At 41.1% G+C, this 27,538-nt stretch overlaps 2 protein-coding genes across 2 annotated transcripts in view; both read left to right on the top strand.

The window, feature by feature from the left end:
• Positions 1 to 16,845, top strand: part of pcca (propionyl-CoA carboxylase subunit alpha) — a 31,672-nt gene extending 14,827 nt beyond the window's left edge. Inside the window, exons 9-23 of the mRNA XM_034681979.1 lie at positions 1,308 to 1,386; positions 3,840 to 3,942; positions 4,043 to 4,137; positions 4,869 to 5,019; positions 6,032 to 6,175; positions 8,786 to 8,860; positions 8,993 to 9,061; positions 9,159 to 9,234; positions 9,850 to 10,063; positions 11,292 to 11,394; positions 11,572 to 11,670; positions 11,789 to 11,842; positions 14,137 to 14,277; positions 14,917 to 14,994; positions 16,480 to 16,845. Of these exons, the coding sequence (XP_034537870.1) occupies positions 1,308 to 1,386; positions 3,840 to 3,942; positions 4,043 to 4,137; positions 4,869 to 5,019; positions 6,032 to 6,175; positions 8,786 to 8,860; positions 8,993 to 9,061; positions 9,159 to 9,234; positions 9,850 to 10,063; positions 11,292 to 11,394; positions 11,572 to 11,670; positions 11,789 to 11,842; positions 14,137 to 14,277; positions 14,917 to 14,994; positions 16,480 to 16,548 (1,550 nt within the window). The 3' untranslated portion in view covers positions 16,549 to 16,845. The remainder of the gene's footprint in view (positions 1 to 1,307; positions 1,387 to 3,839; positions 3,943 to 4,042; positions 4,138 to 4,868; positions 5,020 to 6,031; positions 6,176 to 8,785; positions 8,861 to 8,992; positions 9,062 to 9,158; positions 9,235 to 9,849; positions 10,064 to 11,291; positions 11,395 to 11,571; positions 11,671 to 11,788; positions 11,843 to 14,136; positions 14,278 to 14,916; positions 14,995 to 16,479) is intronic.
• Positions 16,846 to 21,316: 4,471 nt separating this feature from the next.
• LOC117811128 (trichohyalin-like) lies at positions 21,317 to 24,846 on the top strand. The gene has a single exon (XM_034681212.1). It carries the CDS (start codon positions 21,605 to 21,607, stop codon positions 24,719 to 24,721), a length of 3,117 nt encoding a protein of 1,038 aa, XP_034537103.1. The 5' UTR covers positions 21,317 to 21,604; the 3' UTR covers positions 24,722 to 24,846.
• The last annotated feature ends 2,692 nt before the right edge of the window (positions 24,847 to 27,538 follow it).

Here is a 27,538-nt window from a genome sequence, read left to right as displayed (position 1 = left end):
CTTGTCACTGCACTGCAAAAAAGGGTAGCTTAAATGTAGGGTAAAATTCACTCACTTAATTCAAGGTGTAAATTTCTTAAAACTAGTGAAATGATCTGTCCATGCAGCAAGTTCATTTGACTTGATAAGAAATCTTAAAATGAGATTGTTAAATCTAGAAATAAGCAGGCTCTGAAAGTATTAAAAAGGGTTGAAGTAAGTAGAATATGCTGACTTTTAGCTCAAACTACTTGAAAACAAACTTCCTGCAGCACATTTGTAAGTCAAATATACTGAATATAAACAAAGAAAATCTCATTTATTTATTTTGTATATTTAATTTGAGCAAATGAAGGCCTGGGGACAAGAAAAACAACACCAATTTAAGTAAAAAATGACTCCCTAATAGAAAACTATGATTACACTGTTTCTTGATATAAGCTGGCTCATCTTAAAATAAACCCTAATCCATCTTTAAACTAAAACTAAAATCTTTAAACCAGTTCTTATTCTTAGAATATACCTCTGAAATGTTTCTACAGAAACCACAAGAGCAAGCTGGATTACTGGCAACCTTTAATAAACGTCAGGATTAACAACATATAACATCAAGAACACTATTAATAGTGGCTCAGGGTTGATGCTACTTCAAGACATTTCAAACACAGTCTTTAGAGCCAAACCAAAAAAAATATGTATCCATTTTGCACCACAGAAAAATGAGCAATCAATAAGATGCAAGCTGAACTGTGTCTTTAATAGATGTCTTGTGTGTTATTCTTGAATCAAGCAGCTTGAAGTTGTTACTCAATCTTGGAACAAGTTTTATTTTGATGAGACTTTAGATGAGACAATCAATGTAGCTTATTTTAACAGTCATTCACTCAATTTAAGATTCCCAGACTAACTGAGACAAAAAAGACATGTTCATAATCAATTTAAGATTCAACCATACATACAAAGACTACAAACAAGTAAATAACTCTAAAAACAAGGTCATTCATCTAACATGTCTCAATCTAAGAATTCAAATATTGGCAAGTGCCAAATTATTTGCAGTGTGTAACTTGTTAAATGCTGCAAAGTGCTCTGCTCATGGTGGATTAAGATGAGATCAGACTGAGTCCTGTCTGTAAGTTGGGACAGGATCTTATCCTGGCTTGATGTTGGATCTTTGTTAATAATAGAACATAGAGTACAGTCTAGACCTGCTCTGTTTGGAAAGAGTCTGAAGAGAACATTTGTTGGGATTTGGTGCTGTACAAATATGTAACACAAATACATCTTTAAAATTGTGGGTTTTTTCATATCCGGGTGTTTTCTTCTAGGCTACCCAGTGATGATCAAGGCTTCTGCAGGAGGAGGAGGAAAAGGAATGAGGATCGCCTGGAATGATGAAGAGACAAGGTACTGTTCCCCTCTCTCTGCCCCCTCAGTGTGAGCTCTGTGGTTATCATCTATGTGAGGGTTAGAGTGTAGTGAATGGGATGTCCTCCTCTGCTAGAACAACCTGCTTACTATACATTATATATAAATATATATATATTATATAAATCTGCAACCCCTCAAAGGAGCTAAAGGTGCATTTCGAACAAGAGTCCCGGGGTCTTTCAGCCCCCAGAACTACTTTACCCTGAACTAAAAGGTACAGGCAGGTATCATTATGAGCAACACAACAGTTAGCCTGTTAACATGAAGAGACTCAGCTGGCGCTGTTTTAGATGGTGCTATATTTCATCACAGATGGATTCACTGAATCAACACGTGAGAGGAGATAAGCACGAGTAGCAAAGACGTTTCAACACGCCTTTAAAATCCTTTTGAACTCAAAAAGCTGTGTCAGAGATCGACCAGTGTTTTGGTTTAAACAGCGACCCTGTTAACTGGAGACTTTCAGCCGGATGCATCCCTCATAAACGTCTTTAGACGATCATTAAATATCTGATGAGGATATTTTGAAATCTTAATAAAAACTAAACGAGTTTGCATTCCCAGGAACTCCCTCTGTGTTTCAACAGCTGTGTAAACTCCACAAACACTGACACGTTCAGCTGAAGGTCTCCAGTTTACAGGGTCACTTTTAAAACCGTAACACCGGGAGAGACGCATTCACGGTGGGCTGAGAGAAGACTACTGTTACAAGCTGCTAAATCAAGAGAATCACAGCTTCTTCTTTTGAAAAGTACACACACATACAAAAAAGATAGAACAAATAAAAACTAATGAAAGAAAGAGAAATCAAGTGAATCACAGATGTGTGTGATGTTATTGTGGACGGCGGGCGGAATAAAAACACTGAGGTTAATCTACCAATCAGACACGTTCAGCATTGCAGGCTCTGCCCCCCGAAAGTCCCAGGACATTTGAAAAGCACTACCCCCCTAGTAAGGGCTTTTCAGAATCAGAATCAGAATCAGCTTTATTGGCCAGGTATGCTTGAACACACAAGGAATTTGACTTAGGTAAACTGTGCTCTCTTTGTACAAGGCATAAGAATAAGACCTACAAATAAAAATAATAATAATAACATCAGCTATAAATACAAAATAACAACAAATAGGCTTGACTAATATGTACAGGCTAAAATAATATGATAAAGTGCAGTGGTGAGTTGCAGAGGTAGTTTTTACATTATAAAAATAGTAGTTAAATAATAAAATAAATAGAGATATGGAATTCTGCTTGGAGAATTGTTGCATTGTATATCTACATGTATATTTACAGAGAGTATTTATCCAACAGGTGTGACACTGTTATGGTTTAGTGTTCATCAGAGTGACAGCCTGGGGGAAGAAACTGTTCTTATGGCGGGTTGTTTTGGCGCACAGTGATCTGTAGCGCCTGCCGGATGGGAGGAGTTTGAAGAATTTGTGTCCAGGGTGTGAGGGGTCAGCGGTGATGCTACCTGCCCGTTTCCTGGCCCGGGACCGGTACATGTCCTGGATGGGGGGGCAGGTCGACACGGATGATTTTTTCTGCAGTCCTTATAGTCCGTTGCAGTCTGTGTTTGTCTAGTTTGGTTGCAGATCCAAACCAGACAGTGATGGAGGTACACAGAACAGACTGGAGGATGGAGGTGTAGAACATGATCAGCAGCTCCTGGGGCAGGTTGAACTTCCTGAGTTGACGCAGGAAGTAAATCCTCTGCTGGGCCTTTTTTCTGATTGTGTCTATGTGGGAGGTCCACCTCAGGTCCTGGGAGATAGTGGATCCCAGGAACCTGAAAGAGTCCACAGTAGACACAGTGCTGTTCAGGATGGTGAGGGGGGGGAGTGGAGGGGGGCTTCTCCTGAAGTCCACTGTCATCTCTACCGTCTTGAGCGGGTTCAGCTCCAGATGGTTCTGACTACACCAGAGAGCCAGCTGTTCCACCTCCTGTCTGTAAGCAGGGGGAGATTAACTACTATCTAGGGGTAAAGTCCCTAGTTCCGGGGTAAAGTTCCTCCTTTCGAAAAACGCCTTGACTCAGCTGTTAACTCACATCAAAATGCACATGTCCTCTGGTAGTGGAGGAAAACAGGGTGAACAGAACGAAATCCGGCCAAATACAGCTCCCAAATTTTATTCTCATTACTGTTAGACTCTGTGAATTGTTCTTTTCCATTTATCAGTCCTTACACTGTCATACCCTGTTGTTGCGTGTTAACTTCATGCACTATCTCAAATGTCTACATTATCTTAGCTAACCAGCTTGGTTAATATCCAGTCATTGCTCAGGATTTTGGGGTGGCCAAAGCAGATCTCAGAGGCCACACCTCTCTTTGAAGATGTTTAGACTAAAACAACTTATCTTAACTCATTTCTACTTTTTAAAAGGTCTGTGTGCGTGCATGCTAATTCACATTTGCATATTGCTGCAGGGACGGTTTCCGGTTTTCTTCTCAGGAGGCAGCGTCCAGCTTCGGAGACGACCGGCTGCTCATTGAGAAGTACATCGACAACCCCAGACACATAGAAATACAGGTACATCACAGGGACAACGAAGGCACGGTTTTAAAGGATAATGCAAAGTGTTACTTTAGTAAGAAGGCTTGGACATTAAATAACTCAGAGCGTCTTGCAGGTGCTGGCTGATAAACACGGCAATGCTCTGTGGCTGAATGAGAGGGAGTGCTCCATCCAGAGGAGGAACCAGAAGGTGGTGGAAGAAGCCCCAAGGTAAGTGAGGAATGATCTGCTTTGATTTTATTTTGTGATTCAGTGGATGATCATTTTTTTAGGAAAGGCTAAAGTTAAAGTATGAAATGTACTAGACAGTAACTTAAGAAAGCAGTCTGACAGACTAGTAGGAGTAGTGACAGCAGGAAACACTCGGGACAGGCAGAGAGTGTCAGAAACAACATGAGGCTCAAATTGTGTGTCCTGGATGTACTGTCCACATGTGCTCTTAATGCCAGCACAGGATGTAGCATCCCTGACCTGTCCTCTCCCTCACTTCTTGATAGGGTCAAACCGTGCAGGCCGAGTGACAACCTTTTTAAGGTGCATTTCGACCAAGAGTTCCGGGGTCTTTTAGCCCCCAGAACTACTTTACCCTGAACTTAAAGGTTCCTGTGCTCGCATTGTTGTCTGCGTTTCGACCTGCGTTGAGACCCTGTCTCAAATTTAAAAAAGAAAAGATATTTTTCATAAAACAGCACATTTTTTCAGTTTCAACATTTAATACGTTGTCTTTGCAGTTTGTTTATTTAAATGAAGGGTTTAAAAGATGATGCATTACATCATACTTGAGCAAGACCAACCTCCACTTCAACACAGTTTTTAAGAGTTGGTGGGCTTTGATAATGAAATGCACGTTATTAAATCTCAGCTGTAGATTTTGTTTCAATAAGAACTCCCCCCCCCTGCACCTCTAAATTGTGTACGGGTGTGGATTGTTTTTCTTGCAGTACTTTCCTTGACCAGGAGACGCGACGAGCCATGGGGGAGCAGGCGGTGCAGCTGGCGAAGGCTGTGCAGTACTCCTCTGCGGGCACCGTGGAGTTCCTGGTTGATTCTAAAAAGAACTTCTTCTTCCTTGAGATGAACACTCGGCTTCAGGTCAGCACAGGATTGTGTGTATGTGGGTGTGTGTGTATTAGAGATGGGATTTATGGCTCTTTGAAGGGAACCGGATCTTGAGGAGCCGTCCCTTTCAAAGAGCCGTTCAAAAGACTGGCTCTTTGGCTCAGTGTTATATTTATTTATTTTTTAGAAGTCAACCAGGGGTAACTTCTTTTTATCAAGGAAACAATCCCTGGTAGCAGTTATAAGATAAGATTTGGATCAGAATAATTCAAACTTACACATCCCACCAATATAAAGTGGGTATGGAAAGTATTCAGAACCCTTCACTTTTTCTACATTTTGTTGTTACAGCCTTATTCCAAAATGGATTAAATTATAACAGAATGTAGAAAAAGTGAAGGGGTATGAATACTTTCCTGATGCACTGTAAATGATGTGTGTATAACTATTCTCCCTCTAGTGTCGACACAGTTCTGACGAGGCTAAGAAGAACCAAAGAAGGCCAAATACTGAAGCAGTTTGGATCAGGGCTGCAGGAAACTTTTAAAAACTGATGTTAGGATATTTTTCATTTCTGTAATGTGTTTTGTGTCATGAAAAAACACAAGAATTTATTCTACATGAATACAGTTTTATTGAGTATTTCCAGTCGTGACTTTGTTCAAAGTTTTCCTTATAAAAGAAGAAAACAATTGAACACATTCCATGTCTGGAGAGGAGCAGGGAGAAAAAGATCTTGTTTTGCCTTCCTGTACTCAAAACACAAGTGAACATTAGATATGGACTGATCGGAGGCTGCAATTAAACCTTCCACATTGAAACTTTACAACATCTTCAGACATCATTCAATCTGACTTTCTGTCAATACACAGAAAGACTTGGTGATATTAGAAAACCTTGTTATCTACTATATTTGTTGTCGTTTGCCTTTTTATCAACAGGCAAAGAGAAGGCCTTCAAAGCATTCATTGAGTTTAAACCCATCCAGCACATCAGTGGTTGACTTACTGAAACCTGTGTCCTTCTTTTTAACCTTTGACCCCAGGTGGAACATCCCATCACAGAGTGCATCACTGGCCTGGACCTGGTGGAGCAGATGATCAGGGTTGCAAAGGGTTACACGCTTCAGCACAAACAAGAGGATATCCCAATAAATGGCTGGGCAATAGAGAGTCGCGTCTACGCTGAGGTCTGTGTGTGTTTATATGTTTACGTGTGTGTGTGTGTGTGTGAGTGTGCGTGTGCGTGTGCGTGTCAGAAGGTCAGATTAAGTTCAGCTGTAAAGGTTAAAGTGCATTAAAGGTGCATTCTGAAATTTCATCTGAAAGACGAATATCCCAAACTTTTTCTGAGTTATTTATTTATTTATTGAAGTTATATTTTTGGGGCTTTTACACCTTTATTCAGAGAGGAGAGGACGGTGGATAGAGCTGGAAACTGGGAGAGAGTCGGGGAATGACGTTGGAAAGATGCCACTGGCTGGAATCGAACCTAGGCTGCCTGCTGTATTGGCAAGCAATTTAACCATTAGGTTGGATCCGTGCCCTATACGTTGTTTTTAATTTGAGTAGGGTTACATGAGGAACTAATTGTTGGTGCATTCCTGCAGTAGATCATTTGAGCATCAAGCTGGCCAATGCTACTGTACAAAAAACCACCAAATACATTAAGGAGAGATGGGAAAAGGAAGGAAATTTTAACATTACTGAGGAAGGCTGGACAAGAATATATCTGACACAGTGGAACTCAACATGCTCACCAGTATGGCAGCAATTCTGTTGGAAGAATGTTGTACGTTTTTATTATACCGCTGAAAAAAAGTCACCAGGGGATTGGTTGCTGTTGTTGGAGGCTTTGTGGGATGAATGACTCCAATCATTACCATATTTTCTGTAATTGCCCAGTTATAGCACCCTTTTGGAAGGAAATTCACAGGCACATCAATAATGTATTTGGAATTAACATCCCTTTCAGTTGCGACACAGTTAATATGGGTGACTTTGACCGCTATGGATGGAATATAAGTGATAAGAAATTAGCACAAAGTCCTTTGGCAGCAAACAAAAAAGCTGTTACAGAGAAATGGTTGAAACCTGATCCCCCTACTATTGATGACTGGACTGAAATAATACATCAAATTTATATTCTGCAAAGGTATTTCATTCTCCTTCAAGGTTCAAAAGGAAAGATTTAACTGAATCTGGTCGAAATGGACAGAATATGTTAAACCAGTAAGGCCAGATTTCATCTGAATGTAGTGAAGGAGTGAAGATAAGCTTGATTTCTATTTTATCTTTGGCTTGCTCTTGATTTTATTTTTGCAATCTCTTCCATTTACACCTTTTAAAGGTGACATATCATGCAAAATTGACTTTTTAATGGTTCTTTACCTGAAATATGTTTCCCTGGCATGTCTACAAACCCCCTGAGAATGAAAAAAATCCATTCTGCCCTTGTTTTGATTTCTACACCTTTCTGTAAATGTGTGCTGAAACGAGCCGTTTCAGACTTCAGTGTTTTTGTAACGTCACAACAATATCCGGTCTGTCACGGTGTCAGAGCTCGGAGCTTGTTCAGCCCATAGACTGTATAAAATAATACTGAATCCCTCCCCCGTTTTTCATTACCTGCACAAATGTGTGCTAACAAGGAGCTTAGGAGGGAGGCATGCTAGTTGTAGGCTGTCTTAATAAACACAAAGGTCGGTTTTACTCCCCACGTCTGCAGATTTGAAGATCTAGTGGATGATTTTTATTTGTCATGGATAAGTGCTAGCGCTAATTAGCATAGCCACATAGCTATATGTTCATAGCTGTAGCTGTAGCTGTAGCTGTAGCTGTGTACCAAGACACACGTCGACATACTGACAAATAAAACAACAAGAAACACAGAATCTGTGACCAATCCTTCATAAAAGGTCCTGCTGCCTTTCTGGCAGAGGTCGGTTTTACTCCCCACGCCTGCAGATTTGAAGATCTAGTGGATGATGTTTATTTATCATGGATAAGTGCTAGCGCTAGTTAGCATAGCTACATGTTCGTAGCTGTGTACCAAGACACACGTCTACATACTGATAAATAAAACAACAAGAAACACTAAATCTATGACCAATCGTTCAGAAAGGTCCTGCTACAGGCGCCTCTCCGTCAGGATCAGATTCAGAGGGTTGAAGTAACGCGATCTCTGAGCAGCCGTGTATATTCAGCCAACATGTAAACATTAAATCAACGTGCTGGAGAGCCGAGGCACATCCACTTCCGGAGGGGGCGTGGTCAGAGGGAAAACAGAGTGTTCTGAGGAGGAATGAAGAAGAGGACTTTTCAGGCAGACCAAAATCTGATTTCAAAGTGTTTTTTTGAGCATAAACTTTAAAGACATGTTTTGGGGACCTCTTAGACCAATATATATTGATGAAAAAAGCGTGATATGTCCCCTTTAAAATGGAATCGTCCCATGTTCTGTTGTATGTCTTAAGGGGCCTAGAAAAAAATTGAAGAGCTAAATTGCTGTAGAACTAACAAGTATGTTTTGCCTACTATACATGTTAGATTCTGCTGTAGAATAAATGCTGACTGTAAAGTGATTGCCCTTCTCAATAAAGAACGAATTTTAAAAAACAATGAAAAAACAAAAGCAAAAAACAGCATTTTTCAGGGATGAGGTTGTCGGTTTTCCTCACATTCTCCCTGACTGTGACTCGTGGAGGACAGATTGGTAAAAAAAAACTGGAGTGCTGATTATGTTTTTGTTTTTGTAAAAAGTTGAGTGTTTCTTCATTTTTTCTCTGCTTTCATTTAAGGATCCTTACAAGTCTTTTGGTCTTCCTTCCATTGGACGGCTGTCTCAGTACCAAGAGCCAATCAACCTACACAATGTACGTCCTTTTATATATATTTGTTATTTAAAATGGTATTTCTCTAACACAAAAACTCACCAGTCAGTCTCCTTGAGAGACCTGAAAGTGTCCCTCCAGTATGAACATGTCCCTCTCTCCTTGCATTGTCAGGTCCGTGTAGACAGTGGGATCCAGGAGGGCAGTGACATCAGTATCTACTATGATCCGATGATATCTAAGGTCCGTGATGTGTGAAGTATAGAATGCTTCGTAAATGCTATGTCTTTTGTTTTTGATTGTTAGTTCTGCAATAACCTTCTCTGGTATTTATTGGTAGCTGGTTACTTATGGAGCTACACGCGCTGAAGCTCTTTCCAAGATGGAGGACGCTCTTGACAACTATGTTATCAGAGGTATACCAACACATTTTCATGCACCACAAGGGTTAACTTCTCAATATACAGTACCAGTCAAACGTTTGCAAACACCTTCTCCTTCAAGGGTTTGTATTTATTGTAATGATTGTAAACACTGTAGATTAATACTGAAGACATCAAAACTATGAAAGAACATATATGGAATTATTGAATGAACAAAAAAGTGTTAAACAAAGCAGAATCTGTTTTATATTTTAGATTCTGTAAAGTAGCCCCCTTTTTCCTTCATGACAGCTTTGCATACTCTTGGTATTCTCTCAGTCTGCTTCATGAAGTGGTCTCCTGGAATGGTTTCTAATGAACATGAGCCTTGTCAAGAGTTCATTTGTAGAATGACTTGCCTTCTTAATGTGTTTGAGACCATCAGTTGTGTTGTTCAGAGGTAGGGTTAGTACACAATGGATAGCCCTATTTGACTACTGTTGTAATCCAGATTATGGCAAAACCAGATTATTTCATAGTTTTGATGTCTTCAGTATTAATCTACAATGTTGAAAATAATTAACATAAATAAAAAACATTGAATGAGAAGGTGTGTCCAAACTTGACTGGTATATCAGCTTTGGTAATTACGTTTGTTTATCTCCCTAGGTGTGACCCACAACATCCCCCTCCTGCGGGAAATCATCACACACCCTCGTTTTATCTCTGGTGACATCAGCACTAACTTCTTGCCGGAGGTTTACCCTGATGGGTTCAAAGGTCACCAGCTGGAGAAGGAAACATGCTGGGAGCTGTTAGCCTCAGCAGCAGCAATCCACGTCACTGCTCAGCTCCGTTCACAGAAGGTTCTTGGCAACGCAAGGTGAGGATGACAAAAAGTTTGGTGTCACTGGGGCATGTAGGAGTCTGGCCCAGTGTGGTCAGTAGAGCCCCAGCACAGACCAGCAACAAGTCATCCTGTAATCAACACTGTGAAAATGTCTGGCTCTAAAATGTCTGTGGTTCTATTTCAAACTCCTCTAGGCCCTGTTTCAAAATGTTGTTGATCAAGATACTGAACCCCAAATTGTAAATGAAAGGCTGTGCCAGTATGAACATGAACATCTTTCAAATTCAACCAATCAATCAATCAATCGTGTTGGGAGCGTGGACGGATAATTCTATTAAATTAAACTTCTGATGTTAACAAAGGGATACGAGCAGCAGATATCACACTAAAAAAGTGCCAAACATTTATTGATCCTTTTAAAGATCGGTTCTAGACCTTCATTGGGCAAACGTTTTGCAGAGACAGACAGAACAACTTAAAAAGGGTGTGGCTACCAGCCTGCGCCTTATTAGTGTCACGGCATCAGATGTGAGCAAATAGACGAAATAGAAGAGGCAAAACGATAACAAAGCAGAAGTTTGACAATCAAAAGTATAAAGTAGGAACTTAGTATCTTATCACCCAGCCTAGTGAAGTAAAAAACTCCCTGTAGGTCCACCAGGTAAGAACCATAGACTGTATATAAAATGGACAGCCTTGCTCCGTCTTTTCCCGTTGTACGGTTCTGAAGCCAAAAAAACCTGTTCCAATGCGCAGCCATTGTGCAGCCAGAGTCTGCTCTGTAGAGAATTTCTGTGGTTACCACGGAAATTTCTGTGTTGCCACGGTAATGGCCTCCACCCTACAGCGTAGCATCACGAGAACCTATGGAGTTTCCCTCTACGGCAGCTGTGAATCAAAGTGAACCCAGAAGTAAAACCCTCTTTTTTAAACTCTAATAACTAACCAAAAAGAAACTTTTCAGAAAAAAGAGGCCTTGAACACAAAACAGTCAAATAATAACTACATATCACCACAGCATACAGATGTGACAAACATTCGTGCCCATTGTATTTATTTTATTTTTTTATAAGTGTGGCTGCAGCCTCATACAAATGAATGAGGGAGGCAGAGTTTTTGACCTATACTGCAGCCAGCCACCAGGGGGCAGACGCTTTGTTGGAAGCTTCACTTCCAGCCGAGCAAGCTGCACCCCTGGTAAGAACGTGTAACTTGGATGCATTCAGCCTCATCACTAGAAAGTGATTCGTTTGTTTTGCAGGGTGTCCTCAGCTTCTGTGGACTGTAGCAATTGGGAACTGATTGTGGAGCTTGGAGAAAGATGCCATACAGTGGAGATTACCAAGTCAGGAAATGTTTATACTGTAAGTATTCAAATATTTCACTGTCTCCTGTTAAGGTTTTCCGTTTATCCTGATGCATTTTGGGCCCTTCGTTGATAACTGAAGAAGCCTTTCCGATAAGAGCTGTCATCAAACAACTTTCCCAGAGTTCTGTTTCCTTTTCATGAAATCTTGAATGAAATCTGTCTGTGTCTGCAGGTGGAGGTAGATGGAGGAAAGGTGGAGGTCAAAGGAGAGTGGAATCTGGCCTCCCCACTGTTGCCACTTACAATTAACGGTACCCAAAGAACACTACAGGTAACTCAAAAACAATATATTGCCGTCTCACAATGAGCCCAAAGTTAGAAAACTCGTTGTGTTCTCCAGTTTTTTGGATCACTTGAATGGACTGTGTACATGTTCTGTGTTTTCTTAGTGTCTCTCCAGAGACGCGTCAGGAAACATTGTCCTGCAGTACTACGGCACATCGGTAAGACAACACATCTCGATGGAACTGTAGGAAAAATATTATTAATTCTACTGTCTTGAGTCCTCTTATTTCAAATTAAACCACATAGCAAGTTCAGCACTCCGATATGAATGTGAGAATTATTGCCACATTCAAATCAGCCTCTGGACAAAGTTAATAACCAGCTCTGGGTTCACCAGCTGTGTGTAAATTCAAACGTAGACTAGTTTGAGTGTACTTTCTAATTTAGGATGGAGTTTACACTCGACTAGCGTTTAGGGCGTTGCACCAGCTGAGATAGTTCCAACGTGAGCATAAGTTACATCTTAAATTTTACACCTCGCTCTGAGTCAAAAAGAAAAGAAAGGAGAAGAAGAGGCGGCTTAAGATACGCATTAGACATGACACCAGGACACCAGGGTCACAAAAATAAACCAGGAAGTGGGCTAATACACAAGAAAACAAACTAAGCATGTGCTGTGTAAGGGTCTGATTGTGGATGACGCATCCACTTTAATGAGTTTTATGGCGACATTTTTTGGGGAAACTTTGGAATTTCACCCACAGCCTTAGTGGTGATAACAGAGCAGCATTGGGTTGCACCAGCTGTGTGACACTTCCAACGTAGCCTAGATTAAACATAATTTCTAATTTAGGATGGAGTTTTTAAAGATAGGATCACCACTAGATGTCACTGTTTTTATTTTGCACTATAGATGATTTATCACCATATCAACATGATCTGTCATATTTTACCTTTATGTTGCTGTTTGTCGATTAAGTAAGGGACAATGTATGTTTAGCAGGTTGACAACGTGTTTGTATTTTAAGTTAGTAGCTGGGTAATAAGCGGGATAATGTAAGGTTATGGAAAAATAACCTTTTTGGACCTTACGTCTCCGTGGTGAAACAAAACAACGAGACAACTTAAGTTAATAACTAACTCGTTTCAACCAAGCCGCAACCTCCAGTCCAAAAATATGACGCCAATGTGGGAATGCTAAAAACTGCAGTTCATTGAGGATCTGCTTGAGGCTGGCTCCGGAAGTACCGGAAACCACATACACTCAAATAAAAAAAAAGCTGATCTTTACAGCAGAAATAAACATGTTTACAGTCTGGTTCAAAAGATTAGTGTAGTCTGGATAGCTCATTTCTCAATCAGCACACACTGTACGGGGGATTCTAACGCAGCAATTTCAAAGATATTAAGATTACGAGTCTTCCAATGAGAGGCACAGCTGACTTGACCGACAGGCGTGAACACTGTAGCTGTTGGCGAGGAGGCTCAAAGCCCGCCTCTTTACGGATGATGTCACGGATACTACGTCCATTATTTATACAGTCTATGGTTTCAACATGGTTTAGTGAGGACTTTATACCCTAACTTAGGACTCAACTTATGCAGAGCTGGTGCAACAGGCGACAGTTTGAAGGCCCTTGAACCTTCACAACTTCAGTTGTTCCTCTTTCTGAGAAGGTGAAGAAGTCAGTTCAAATTATTTCTGTTTTTATTACAATTATTCTCATTATTCCAATAAGCATTTTTATAATAATGATAATAATAGTAATAACTGTATTTGTAAGGCACCTTTAAAAACAAATGTTTACAAAGTACTTTGACAAGCAAAGCATGGTTCGAATAACAAAGAAAGTAGAAAGTAGACAGAGGAGGAACTTTAACAATGCAAAACAGAATACAACACGAAGTTAAGAAAATTAATTAGACAGAATGAAGTGGGATGACAATAGACCAGTAAATCATTGTTTAAGAGGTTTTTCAAGGATAAATAAATAAAATAAATAAATAAAAATGGATAAGTAAATAAAAGCATTAAAAGGACAATAAAAGAGGTTTTCAGAATGAGAGGATGACATCACATCAGAGAAAATGAGAAAAAGTGAAAAGGATAACTTATGAACATTAAATTAATAAATGAAAAATAAGATAAAATAAAGTTAATTAGTTGGATAAAAATTAATTATAATAATAAAATAGAAGTAGATGCATTTAGAAGGATGAAGTAACATAAAAGCAAGTCTGTAAAAATGGGTTTTAAGAAGAGATTCAAAAGATGTCACTGACTCGTGTGCCTTGAGTGCATTAGGTCATTTATGATGATAAATGTAATTGTATGAGGAATTGTATTCATTAGACATCTGAATCTGTAGTATCAGAGGAACAAGGTGAGCTACAGCCTACCAGAGAAACTCTTATTTGTAATGTGAAACTGCAGAATTGAAGGATAAACACTGAAGGATAACTCAGACTCTTACATACCCGTCCTGTTCTTATCCTGTCTGTTTGATTTTAGTTTAAGCTTCGAGTTTTATCCAAGTTGGCTGCAGAGTTCAATTCCTTCATGCCAGAGAAAGTTCCAGAAGACACCAGCAGCATCTTGCGTTCACCAATGCCGGGCACAGTGGTGGTCGTGTCGGTCAAACCTGGAGATACGGTAACACCTCTCAACACGTAGAGATTTATAACCTACCTAGAGACAAGACCTGTGGCTGTTCTGACTTTACTGCCTGTGTTAGTTAAATTCTATTGTGTTGAAGTGTGACCAGGCCAGCTGCAGAAAGAAACAGCTTGTGGGTTCTGTATGGAGTTTGGCTTGCAAACACAGGGCCCTGATTTGATCTGGTTCTTTATTAACATCACTCCTGCTCTTATTGATGATACTTTCACTCTCCACTGCTAAGAATGCAAAAACAGACATCACGTGTTAGGTCCTCTTTCTCTTCCTACTCCTGGACCCTCAGCTCAGTGTCACCGCTCACCACAGCCAGACTGAATATTTCATGTAGGAAAGAATTTGATTATCCAGAGATTGAACATGAAAAACGACTTGTGTCAACATCTTCTCTTGGTTTAGATTCACTTCTTTTTGTCTTGTTTTAATAGCAATGTGATAACCTTAACCAACCATTCTTACAAACTGTGTGTGTGTGTGTGTGTGTGTGTGTGTGTGTGTGTGTGTGTGTGTGTGTGTGTGTGTGTGTGTGTGTGTGTGTGTGTGTGTGTGTGTGTGTGTGTGTGTGTGTGTGTGTGTGTGTGTGTGTGTGTGTGTGCGTGCGTGCGTGCGTGCGTGTAGGTTGCAGAGGGTCAGGAGATTTGTGTAATTGAAGCCATGAAGATGCAGAACAGTTTGACTGCTGCCAAGATGGGGAAGGTAACAACACAAAATGCTGACACAAGAACTTCTGTTGTCAACGTCGGTGGCCTCTGATATATACTTTATAGATTTTAATGAGTGTGATGCTGAATCAGCAGATGTAATCAGTGTATCCATGTCAACTAATGCGATCAATTAATCTTTATTTATAAAGCGCCAAACACAGCAAATGTTCTCCTCAGACTCTTTCCAAACAGAGCAGGTCTAGACCGTACTCTATGTTCTGTTATTAACAAAGACCCAACATCCAGACAGGATCAGATCCAGTCCCATCTTACAGACAGGACTCAGTCTGATCTCATCTTAATCCACCATGAGCAGAGCACTTTGCAGCATTTAGCAAGTTACAGTGGCAAGGACAAACTTCCTTTAACAGGCAGAAACCTCCAGCAGGACCAGACTCATGTTAGACACACATCTGCTGAGACCGTGTTGGAGAGAGGGATAGAGGGAGATGAAGAGAGAGAGAGATGATAGTGGTGAGACGGATAGTAGTAGTTGTATCTGCTGGAGTCTGGCACGTCCACAGCAGCAGATATCCAGAGGAACCTACGAGACAAGGGAGCTCAGGGACTCCAGAAAGGTCTATGGTTAGTAACTTTAATGGGACAGGAAGAGTTAAAGTAAGAGACAGGCAGAGAGAGGACAGAGAGGGAAAGACAGGATCCCAGTGTGTCAGTCTGAACCTATAGCAGAGGTGCCCAAAGTGTGGGTCGGGACCCCCTTGGGGGTCGCGAGACACAAATGGTGGGTCCTGAGTTGTCTTCCAGATTGTTTTTTATTTTTATTTTTTTAGTTATTTAAAAACAGTACATTTTACCCTCTACAGTAACAAATATTCACAGAAATAGTAGCTAAACTTGAAATAAAACCTTGAAAATATAAAATGTAATGAGTTTTCTGCCTTTCTTTTTGTTAGATGACTCCTAAGTTTAGGGTTAGTGAACAGTTAATTATCAAAAGCATCAGTAGCAGCAGGTTAATTCATAACAGCACAGGAAACACAGACACATGCTCATATAGGTAGGGTCACTTTCTGCAGACCAGCTAAATGAAGACACATTAAATCACTTTGAGGGACAGTGGGGGTCATAAGTCTTTGGCACCAATATTTTGGGGGTCGCGGCTGAAAAGTTTGGGAACCCCTGGTCTTTAGCAGCATAACTAAGAGCTAGTCCAAGCCTGAACCAGCTCTAACTATAAGCTTTATCAAAAAGGAAAGTGAGAGGGTGTCTGCCTTCCTGACCCTGACTCGTACATGATTCCAAAGGAGAGGTGTCTGATAACTGAATACAACAACTCTTCCACAGATTGAGACAAAGACAGTTTTTGTAAATGTTACCATGTCTGTAGTTTAAACACACGTTAAACAGAACATTTATCTTGCCCTCTAAAGTCTAAACTGGTGTTGTGTGTTTTCCTTTGATGTTTTCATATTGTAGCGTATAACTTTGTGTGTGTGTGTTTCCTTCTGCCCTGCAGGTGAAGAGCGTCCATTGTAAGCAAGGAGAAACAGTGGGAGAGGGAGACCTTCTGGTGGAGCTCGAGTAAAACACAACCTGTGGCCTTTTACGTGTTACACCAGCACGGGGATGACAGAGGAGACCCAAGAGGATGCTGAGCAAACACTCCGGACAACAACTGACTCTTGAGTTGTTTGGTCTCTACAGGGACTCTCATTGACATTCAGTGCTTAGCTGTATCAGCTGTTAGTGTCTTCTTATTTCAGATTCCTATATATTGGCTGGTTTGATACAACTCTCTTTGATTCTCTGTTTTGATTTTTCTTTTTTTTTTTGGTCTAGATTTGATTTTAAAACAAATGAAAAAATAAATCTCACATACTCATCTGCTGTGTGGCTTTACAGATTTGTCCTCCCTTCCCATCTTTCCTTAATATCTATACCAGGGGTACTCAAGTACAAACCTTAAAGGGCCACAAATATTTTTTTCAATGAACCAATGGTCCATAATGTAAAAAAAAATGTTTAAATAAAGTTGAATCATTCAAAAAGTATAAAGGCTGAACATGTGGAAAGATATAACCTGAAAGAGGTGAAGGAGCTGAATAGTTGAAAAGTTGAACGGTTAAAATCGGTCAAAATTTGAAGGCTGTTAAAGGCGTAAAAGAAGAAGAAAAAATACCTAGAAAGGTTGCATTTCCTGAAATGCTGAAGCTGTATGCTGAAAACTGTAAAAAACTGAACATGTGAAAATGTGAAGTAAAGAACAAAACTACAAAAGTAAGAGAGCAGAATAAGTAGAAGGTTCATAAACATTTAAAGTAGTTGAAGTAGTTAAACTGGTGGAAGTGGTAGAAGAAGTGGAAAAAGCAGAAAAAGTATAAGAGATGGAAAAAGTAGAAGAAGTGGAAGAAGTAGTAGCACCTATAAAACTGGCAAACTATGGAAATGTCTAACCTGTGTGTGTGTGTGTGTGTGTGTGTCACTCACTGAAGAATAAAGCAAAACATTGTACCTGCTGGCTCAACGGTACAATGTTTTGCTTTATTTACCTCTTTGGCAGCAGCAGGAGAAGACAGGGAACGTTTTGATGTCTTATTTGTTTATGTGGAGTGACATTTGTGGATTTTATGTCAATTTTTCCACAGGGCATGTCACATTGTGACATTTTTCCAAAGTGGAAAAATAATAAGTAGAAAGTAGAAGAAGAATATGTTGAAATGCTGAGTCAGCATTTTAGTGTCTGGTTTATTCTGATTTTAAATCCGAATTGAATAATTCCTCGATCATGTATACGTTCATTCCACTTTAAATTAATTCCGGTCATTCTGAGCATGCTCGTTCCCTTGTCCTGTCGCGATGACACACATATTCCGTGCTGGCGGGCACATATTCCAGGTTGAGGTAGAGCAGCTGTTGCACTAACCGGCTTTGATTCACCAAAGTACGGTCTTCCGCCTCCCTTCTCCGGTCCTCTATCTCTCTTCTCCTCAGCTGATGAAAGTGAAGCAGTATGTTTGTGTCCAGCTGCTTATTCAAAACTATAATCAAAATCAAAGCCAAATCTGTACTTATTGTGTGGTCTTCCATGTTGTTACCGAAAATGAAAGAAGCAGTAACTGGAGTCTGTTTTCTTCTGGTAAACGTAAATACGTCACGCCTGCCCCTGTCCAATCAGAACCCTTCCCAACCCCCAGACATTAAGTGGAATTGAATAAAAACGATTAAACGTATTTTCATGTAAACACGAAGGAGAATACTTTAACTCCGAATTTTTTAATTCTGAATAATTAATTCTGAACTAGAAAGGTTGCATTTCCTGAAAGCAAATGCGTTGAAATGCTGAAGCTGAAGGCTGAAAGCTGTGAAACACAGCTGAACATGTGGAAGAGTAGTAGAAGTAGTTGAATTAGTGGAAGTAGAAGAAGTGGAAGGATTGGAAAATGTAGAAGGACAGGAAGTTGAAGAAGTGGAAGTGGAAAAGGGAGAAGAAGTCGAAGGAGTGGAAAAAGTAGAAGTGGAAAAAGGTGAAGGAGTGGAAAAATGTAGAAAACGTGGAAAAAGGAGAAAAAGTGAAAAAGGAGAAGAAGTGAATAAAGTGGAAAAATTTAAAAGAAGTTGAAGTGTTAGAAGTAGTAACACCTATAAACTGCTTGACAAACTATGGAAATGTCTTACCTGTGTGTGTGTGTGTGTGTGTGTGCGTGTGTGTGTGTGTGTGTGTGTGTGTGTGTGCGCTTTCCGGTGTGTGTGTGCATGCTTGTTTGTCACTCACTGATGAGGTCATCTGAATCACCTGTGTGTGTGTGTGTGTGTGTGTGTGTGTGTTTGTCACTCACTGATGAGGTCATCTGAATCACCTGTGTGTGCGTGTATGGGTGCATCTCAAAGCTCTAAACTGCAGTCTCCTCACTCCTCGCTCCTCGGTCGAACCGGAAGTACTTACTGACGCGCCATTTTAACTTGCGTCCCAAAGCTCTAAACGCTGCTGGAGGAGAGAGGAGCGAGGAGCGAGGAGACTGATCCGAGGAGGGATAATCGAGGAAACACGAGAGCAGACTTTGCGGAAGTCTTTTCTCTGACAGACACGCCCCCTTATCGAATATCACTCACCGATTGGACGCTGCGGCGGCTCGGACTTAACCGAAACTTAACATCAGCTGAGTTTAATAACAGAGAAAAGATGGACCTTAAAACAGTCACTAAGGGTGCCCTGAAACAGATCATAAACATCCGTTGGTTTCTAAACAGTCTGTGTGTGATGAGCTGAGATTAAAAAGTGTTTGATGTAAATTTTAAAAACAAAATACTGATCGCAAAATCATAAATTCAATATAACAGAGGATGGATTATGTTATATCTGATTGTTTTTGTCAGATTCACTGTCTAATGAAATAGAGTAATAGAGTCTAACATCATTGATAGAATATATATCAATGATCAGTTATTCCTCCTGTTAGTTTCCATATTTCTTCTCGTTTTCTTCATGAAGAGAAGTCTGACAGTAAAGTTTGTCTGTTAGTAAAAACACTTGTTATATTTCCAGTCAGGTTAATAAAGTTTCATATGAGGCTGATCATTAATGAGCACAGGGTTTGAAAAGAGTTGCATGGTTTCTATTTTCCCTTAAAGTAATAAATCATTTAATAATGAGGCATTTTACTGATGAACCGATCCGTGATGCTTCAGGACAGAATAAACAGAGAGCTGATTCTCTTCATGTGCAAGTGTGTGTTAAACATGTAAACACAGAGACAGAGATCTGTTACTGTTTATATTTATCAGAGTTATTACAGTGAACATGTGTGTTAAACAGGTGTGTGTGTTAAACATGTAAACACAGAGACAGAGCTCTGTTACTGTTTATATTGATCAGAGTTATTACAGTGAACATGTGTGCAGACACAAACAGCTGTTAAAGCCGTCATCACAAACCGACGTCGCTTCACGTGACGCTCCGGAGGACAGGACGTCTCATTTCTCTAAATACAAATCTCCTCTCTCCTCTCTCCTCTGGTTTCATTTCCTCGCATCTCTGGTGGGCGGGACTAAGACGCGAGGAAGAGATGCGAGGAAGAGACGCGAGGATGGACGTTTAGAGCTTTGAGATGCACCCTGTGTGTGCGTGTGTGTGTTTGTCACTCACTGATGAGGTCATCTGAATCACCTGTGTGTGCGTGTATCTTTGTTTCAGTCAGAACTGATGAGGTCATCTGAGTCAGCATTGTCTCCAACTGTCATTAACTGTTACCATGGTGATGGGACCAGCTGTGTAACTGATGTGTGACATTTGAGTAAGAATGGGATTCATGGAGTAAATTAGGGTCTACATATGCCGACACTGTGCGATAACCGTAATAGCTATCAGAAAAAGGATCAAACCGTGAGCATCACAAGACTCTGATGAACACAGTGATGTGTTTTTCATGTCTGTACAGTCAGAAATGTAGTCAGGGCAGCGAGTTAAGAAAAGTGAAACGTGTGCATCCCTCCAGAAATATTTAACATTACGGCAGATGGCCGAGCAGAGAGACTTTCTCTGACAGTTGGTGACCTGGTGGCTCAACGGTACAATCTTTTGCTTTGGTAACCTCTTCGACAGAAGCAGGAGAAGACAGGGAACGTTTTGATGTCTTATTTGTGTATGTGGAGTGAAATTTGTGGATTTTCTGGCAATTTTTCGTGAGGCCATGACCCATTGTTTTCCCAGCCTGCCCACTCTAAGTTTTGAACCTCTCACTCTGCCCACCAGAGTTCCACCCCACACACACCAATGTTAAAGTGAGGGAAGAGCTGAAATTTGATGAATTTTTGAACAGTGAAATCTGTGAAACTGTGAAAGGTATCAAAGAAGTGAAACATGTGTAGATAGCTGAAAGTCTTGTGACCAGTTTACCGTTTGAATGGAGTCTAAAAGTGAAAGTATGCTGAAGCTATGAGCTGTAGTATTTGAAGAAGTTGAAGTGGATTTGAAGATTCCGCCCCATCTGTTTCAATGTTAAAATAAAGTTAAAATAAAGTTGAATAATTCAAAAAGTATAAGGGTTGAATATGTGAAAAGATATAGCCTGCAAGAGGTGAAGGAGCTGAATAGTTGAAAAGTTGAACGGTAAAAATCGGTAAAAATTTGAAGGCTGTGAAAGCGGTCACGGAAGTGGAAAAATAATACGTTTAAAGTAGAAGAACAATATGTTGAAATGCAGCATTTCAACATAATTAAAAAACATCATGTAACCGTGGCCAATATGTTGAAATCATAGACTGTAAATAAAAAGGGTGAAATACTGACTCAGCATTTAAAAAATGGCTGCAGTGGACACGCCCCCTATTGAGAGCACTATGACATCACAAAGAACAGAATGTGTTTGTTTGAACTATGATGTCATAGGACCAAAGGCCTTTGATATTTTGAGAGCTGTTGAGACCTTGTTAAACTCACACTCCTGGCAGTGACCGAGGACACATACCACAGCTGGTTTAAGAAGAGCAAGGTCAAATCCAAGTTACTTTAATCCTAGTTTCAATTTATTCACTTCTTCACAGTGGGAAAAATGAATAACCATAAGGATAAAGTTAAAGGAGGGAGTTGTTTTCCTATGATAGAATGTAAAAAGACAGTTTCAAAGAAAAGATTCAACAGACACATGGAGAACCTTGATGAGTTGTTGGGAGAAAAGAGGGAGAAGAAGGTGCCAACCTACAAAAAGAAGGAGCTCAATCCTCCAGAGGAGACCTCAAATAAAGGGGTGGAGAAAGAGATAGAGGTGCCAACCTACAAAAAGAAGGAGCTCAGTCCTCCAGAAGAGACCTCAAATAAAGAGGTGGAGAAAGAGATAGAGGAGGAGATAGAGGAGGAGATAGAGGAGGAGATAGAGGAGGAGATAGAGGGGGAGATAGAGGAGGAGATAGAGGAGGAGATAGAGGGGGAGATAGAGGGGGAGATAGAGGAGGAGATAGAGGGGGAGATAGAGGGGGAGATAGAGGAAATAAGCCCCAAGTGTGAACTTAAGAAGAAAGCCAAAGATGGGCACCAGCAGTCTCAGATCCAGAAAGAGGTCTGTCAGTCAGACCAGCCTCTGGCTTTTGAAACTGCTCCAGACGACCTGAAAAGGGAGGAAAGATCAAGCTCTCCGCAAGCTCCAGGGGACGAGCAAGATGAAGCGCTTGCGCTCATGCAGGATATGGTGTGTGATATGATGCAGACTATTAAACAGCAGAAGCAGCGTGAATCTGAGCTTGAAGCAACAGTTACTGATTTGAACGATGAGCTTCAAGAGCAAGACGAGATTGTGACCAATCTCACGAAAGCCCTTCATCAAGCAAAACTGAATCAAGACCAGGAGATTGAATCCCTGATTCTCAACTTTCAGACACAACAGGATGAAAACGATGACACACATAAGTTGAACGAAACACTGTCCTCTGAGAACAGAGGTTTGAAGACCAAGCAAGAGGAGCTGCAGGAGCAAAGTGTGAAAGCATACGAGGAGATTCAATTCCTGCAAGGCACTATTGAAAATCTTCAAAGGGAGATTGGAGACAAAGACAAAGCGTCTTCTTCAGCAAAGGACGAAGTCCACCAGTTGTCCTCAGACCTGAAGAAAGAACAAGCTAAAACCAGCTCTCTCCAGAGGGACCTTGAGGCCGCTGTGTGCCAGCAGCGAAAGCAAGAAGAAGAACCGGAGCGTCTGGCCTGTGAAAACAAACGGCTGCAGGGTGAACTTCAAGCTGCCCTGAAAGAGATCCAGCGGAATGTAAAAAATGAAAAGAAACAAAGGTTTAAGGAGGAAACTCTCACAGACAAAGTGGATGATCTGTTGAAGTCACAGAAAGAGCTTCAGCTGTGCAAAACACAGCAGAGTCATCAAATCCATGAACTGACAGCTGAGCTTGAGAGCAACAAGACCACAATAGAGAAACTCACGAGTGATCTGGAGGAGAGCCTCATTCAGCAGAAACAGAAGAACACACAGCTGAAGCCAAGTCTGCAGGAGAAAGAGGAAATTGAGTCATTGTGCCTCAATATTCAGAACCTACAGAGCGAAGCTGAGCACAAAGACATCACAATCTCTGTGCTGCGGAAGAAAAACCACCAGCTGGCTTCAGACCTCCATGAGGAACAAGCTAAAAACAGTTCCCACCAGAGAGACCATGAGGCCGCTGTGTGCCATCAGCGAAAGCAAGAAGAAGAACCGGAGCGTCTGGCCTGTGAAAACAAACGGCTACAGGGTGAACTTCAAGCTGCCCTGAAAGAGATCCAGCGCAATGTAAAAAATGAAAAGAAACAAAGGTTTAAGGAGGAAACTCTCACAGACAAAGTGGATGATCTGTTGAAGTCACAGAAAGAGCTTCAGCTGTGCAAAACACAGCAGAGTCATCAAATCCATGAACTGACAGCTGAGCTTGAGAGCAACAAGATCACAATAGAGAAACTCACGAGTGATCTGGAGGAGAGCCTCATTCAGCAGAAACAGAAGAACACACAGCTGAAGCCAAGTCTGCAGGAGACAGAGGAAATTGAGTCATTGTGCCTCAATATTCAGAACCTACAGAGCCAAGCTGAGCACAAAGACGTCACGATCTCTGTGCTGCGGAAGAAAAACCACCAGCTGGCTTCAGACCTCCATGAGGAACAAGCTAAAAACAGTTCCCACCAGAGAGACCATGAGGCCGCTGTGTGCCATCAGCGAAAGCAAGAAGAAGAACCGGAGCGTCTGGCCTGTGAGAACAAACGGCTACAGGGTGAACTTCAAGCTGCCCTGAAAGAGATCCAGCGCAATGTAAAAAATGAAAAGAAACAAAGGTTTAAGGAGGAAACTCTCACAGACAAAGTGGATGATCTGTTGAAGTCACAGAAAGAGCTTCAGCTGTGCAAAACACAGCAGAGTCATCAAATCCATGAACTGACAGCTGAGCTTGAGAGCAACAAGACCACAATAGAGAAACTCACGAGTGATCTGGAGGAGAGCCTCATTCAGCAGAAACAGAAGAACACACAGCTGAAGCCAAGTCTGCAGGAGAAAGAGGAAATTGAGTCATTGTGCCTCAATATTCAGAACCTACAGGGCCAAGCTGAGCACAAAGACGTCACGATCTCTGTGCTGCGGGAGAAAATCCACCAGCTGGCTTCAGACCTCTATGAGGAACAAGCTAAAAACAGTTCCCACCAGAGAGACCATGAGGCCGCTGTCTTCCAGAACCAAAAACTGTCTTCTGAGGTGGGCAGGCTGCAGGCTGAAGTCCAGGCCAACGCTCTGCTCCAGCTCATCAACAACCAATACAAGGCTAACGAGGCAGAGTGCGACAGACAAGTAGCAGAGCTCCAAGATGCTCTCAGAGAGGAGAGGAGAAGGAAGTCTGAGCTGCAGCGCAGACTCAATGAAAGGAACTTGGATCTGGAGAGAGAAAGCACCTCCAGGAGGAAAGAGAACATAAAGAGCCAGATAGAGAAGCAAAAATTAGTCGACACTCTTCAGGAAGCTGAGCTGAGTAACACCTTGTACTCAAGACAACAGACGGAGTTATACGACGGCCAGAAGAACTATAACCTTCTCAACGACAATCCCAAGCTGTATAACGAACAAGGCTGCTTGCAGTTAGGATATTACAATCCCAGCAGCACCAGTGACCCAAGACCAGGATCCTTTTATACATACAGAGTCCCCATTCCCCATATCCCTTCAATCCAAACTCCCCCAACATGTTACCCCAAAACAAACACACCACGAGCACCAGTTAATTTCCACAACAAATACATTTAAAGAGAGACGGACCCCAACGTAAGGAGGGCACTACAGGGACTCTACTAATCAGAGATACCCAACCTCAGTCGATTGATCATACCAAAAGCTAGTAATAGAAAAAATAAATTTATTGAAACTTTTCATTAATTTTTCAAAAGTGAGTTAATTGTTTTTGCAAATGAACTCTGTTTGTTTGTTTGTTTGTTTGTTTGTTTGTCTGTCCGTCTGTCTGTTTGTTTTGTTCTCCACATCCGTGTGGGTTTACTCCGGGATGCTCCAGTTTCCTTCCACAGTCCAAAAACATGATGTTCAGGTTCATCGACCACAAAAATTAACCATCAATAAATAAAAAATAAAATATTATCAATAAAAAAAAAATACGTCATGCCTTTATTTACACATTTATGCCAAAGTAAAGAGAGACAGTTTTGGAAACACACTTCAAGAACTCATGCTGTGGTTGTTTTCTCAGATGGTTTTAACTGGTTACTTCTGAATAATCTGACCTCTTACCTGCCGGTATGATTTTAATCAATACCACAAAATCAGAAAGCTCTCACACTTGATGATGAGACAGCACCGAGCTCACACACCTTTACCTGGGACATGCCTCAAAGTCTGAGTGTGAGAGTGTGGATGGTTTTGGGCTGATGGAACAGTTCATCAAATTAGTATGAGTTCATATCATCAGCCTTAATGAATGCTCTTATTTTGAAATACCTGAGTCAGTGTAGTGGGTTTTGTCCAGAGACTGTAAATAAAAATGGACAGCATTGCTCCGCCTCTTCCCGTTGTACGGTTCTGAAGCCAAAAAAGTCTGTCTGCAGGTTTTGAGATAAAACCTGAGCTGTGTAAATTCTTCGTCCTGCTTAGAAGCATACAGATCACTTCACCGGTAAAATGCCTCATTATTCAAATATTTATTAAAGCTGGAGTAGATCCTGAGAAAGCCGCAGCAGTTAGCTTGATTTTGAAAGCACACAGCCGAACAGAGCCCTCCCCCTCCTTCAGAGCAGCCTGTAGGGAGAGGGGAGGGACACGCCTCCAAACACATGAACGCTCTGTGGCATACTCCAGCTGGAGGATGACGTCACGATAGCTAGCTGTGGAGCGGCGAGCGATTGACTTTATTTTCATCGGAGGAAAAACATGTCTATCTCCCATGTAAGTAAACCGCTTATATTACCACATTAAAAAAAAAATGTAATTAGTTAGAATGCACAGCATAGCTTCCATGTTAGCTTTACTTGTGTTTGTTTTTCATCATCTGAATACAGCTAGAGCAAGTTGTTGCTGCCGGTGTTATCGCCCTACTGGTTTCTACGCTAACTGGTTTCCGTGATCCAGCTGTGTTGTATTTACTTACAGACAGGTGCTGTGGTCTGCTTCAGACACAAGATTCGCCACACATTTACAAACATATTAACAGAAGTTCTTGGGTCTCATCTCACATCTACTGCAGCAACAATGGTCGGATCAGTGAGCAGTGCATCACAGCTACCCACGAAAGTCATTAAATATGTAAAAATAAAGTATTTTCAAACTTAAACGGAGTTGGATTCGTTCCCACGAGAGCAAAATGTGATTAAGTCAAGAGACCGTTACCTAAGCTTGTGAGCCACGAAGCTCACTTTGATTCAGCGATTCTGACAGGTATCAATCAACTACGTCATCATCCAGGTCACAGCCAGGGAACATGTTAGTCTGTGTTCACCTGAAACAACTGGTTTCCTTGAGTTCATATCAGGAAATACTGGACCATGTTTAGCGAAAGTTTCCTCCAAACTACGGCCTTATTAACCTCTGAACTGCAGCACGCTACTACACCTTACTCTGTGACAGGTAAATACTTTATAACGGTGACCATCTAACCCACAGAACTCGGTTAAAAGACACCTTTAGACGGTTTACGGGGAGCCGTGGGAACACAGTGCAGGAGGAGTTTTCAAGTCGTGTCTCAGTTAGAGTTTACTACAGGAAGAATAACTCAGGTGAAGGAATCACAGGATCACAGACATCTACAAAAATACATGCAAAGACGAACAAAAACACAGACTCGATCTTACGCGAACAAAATTCATGAGTCTAAAAGTCTCATTCCACAAACATAACCACTATGCCACGAACTCTACTGAAATAATACAGTTCTGTCACTGCAATATTATACACGTGAGCGTGGGGTAACATTTTGGTCTGTGCTCGTCTAAAAAAACAGGTTACTCTGTGTCTGTGTGAGGAAATACCTCAATATATTTAGTAAGGTGTTTGTAGGTAGTGATGCTTTATTAGCTGCTGCCTTACAGCACACTTCAGACCTACACATATTCACAAAGGCAAAAAGTGACGAACATCAGGTAAAGTGTTACCTGGCGTGGAGTTCAATAATGTTTTAAATAGTGATTATAAAATACATTGCGAAGCAACACTGTCCTTTGTCTTTTCTTAGCTGTATTTTTGTAGATGTCTGTGATCTTGTGATTCCTTCACCTGAGTTATTCTTCCTGTAGTAAACTCTAACTGAGACACGACTTGAAAACTCCTCCTGCACTGTGTTCCCACGGCTCCACGTAAACCGTCTAAAGGTGTATTTTAACTGAGTTCTGTGGGTTAGATGGTCACCGTTATAAAGTATTTACCTGTGACAAAGTAAGGTGTAGTAGTGTGCTGCAGTTCAGAGGTTAATGAGGCCGTAGTTTGGAGGAAACTTTCGCTAAACATGGTCCAGTATTTCCTGATATGAACTCAAGGAAACCAGTTGTTTCAGGTGAACACAGACTAACATCTTCCCTGGCTGTGACCTGGATGATGACGTAGTTGATTGATACCTGTCAGAAT

The sequence above is a fragment of the Notolabrus celidotus genome, chromosome 4 (genome assembly GCF_009762535.1).
Source record: "Notolabrus celidotus isolate fNotCel1 chromosome 4, fNotCel1.pri, whole genome shotgun sequence".
Taxonomy (NCBI): domain Eukaryota; kingdom Metazoa; phylum Chordata; class Actinopteri; order Labriformes; family Labridae; genus Notolabrus; species Notolabrus celidotus.
This window is presented reverse-complemented; position numbering and strand designations above follow the sequence as displayed.

Excerpts from the sequence above, each read along its gene's own strand:
- LOC117811128 (XM_034681212.1), top strand. The coding sequence starts at position 21,605 with ATGGAGAACCTTGATGAGTTGTTGGGAGAAAAGAGGGAGAAGAAGGTG.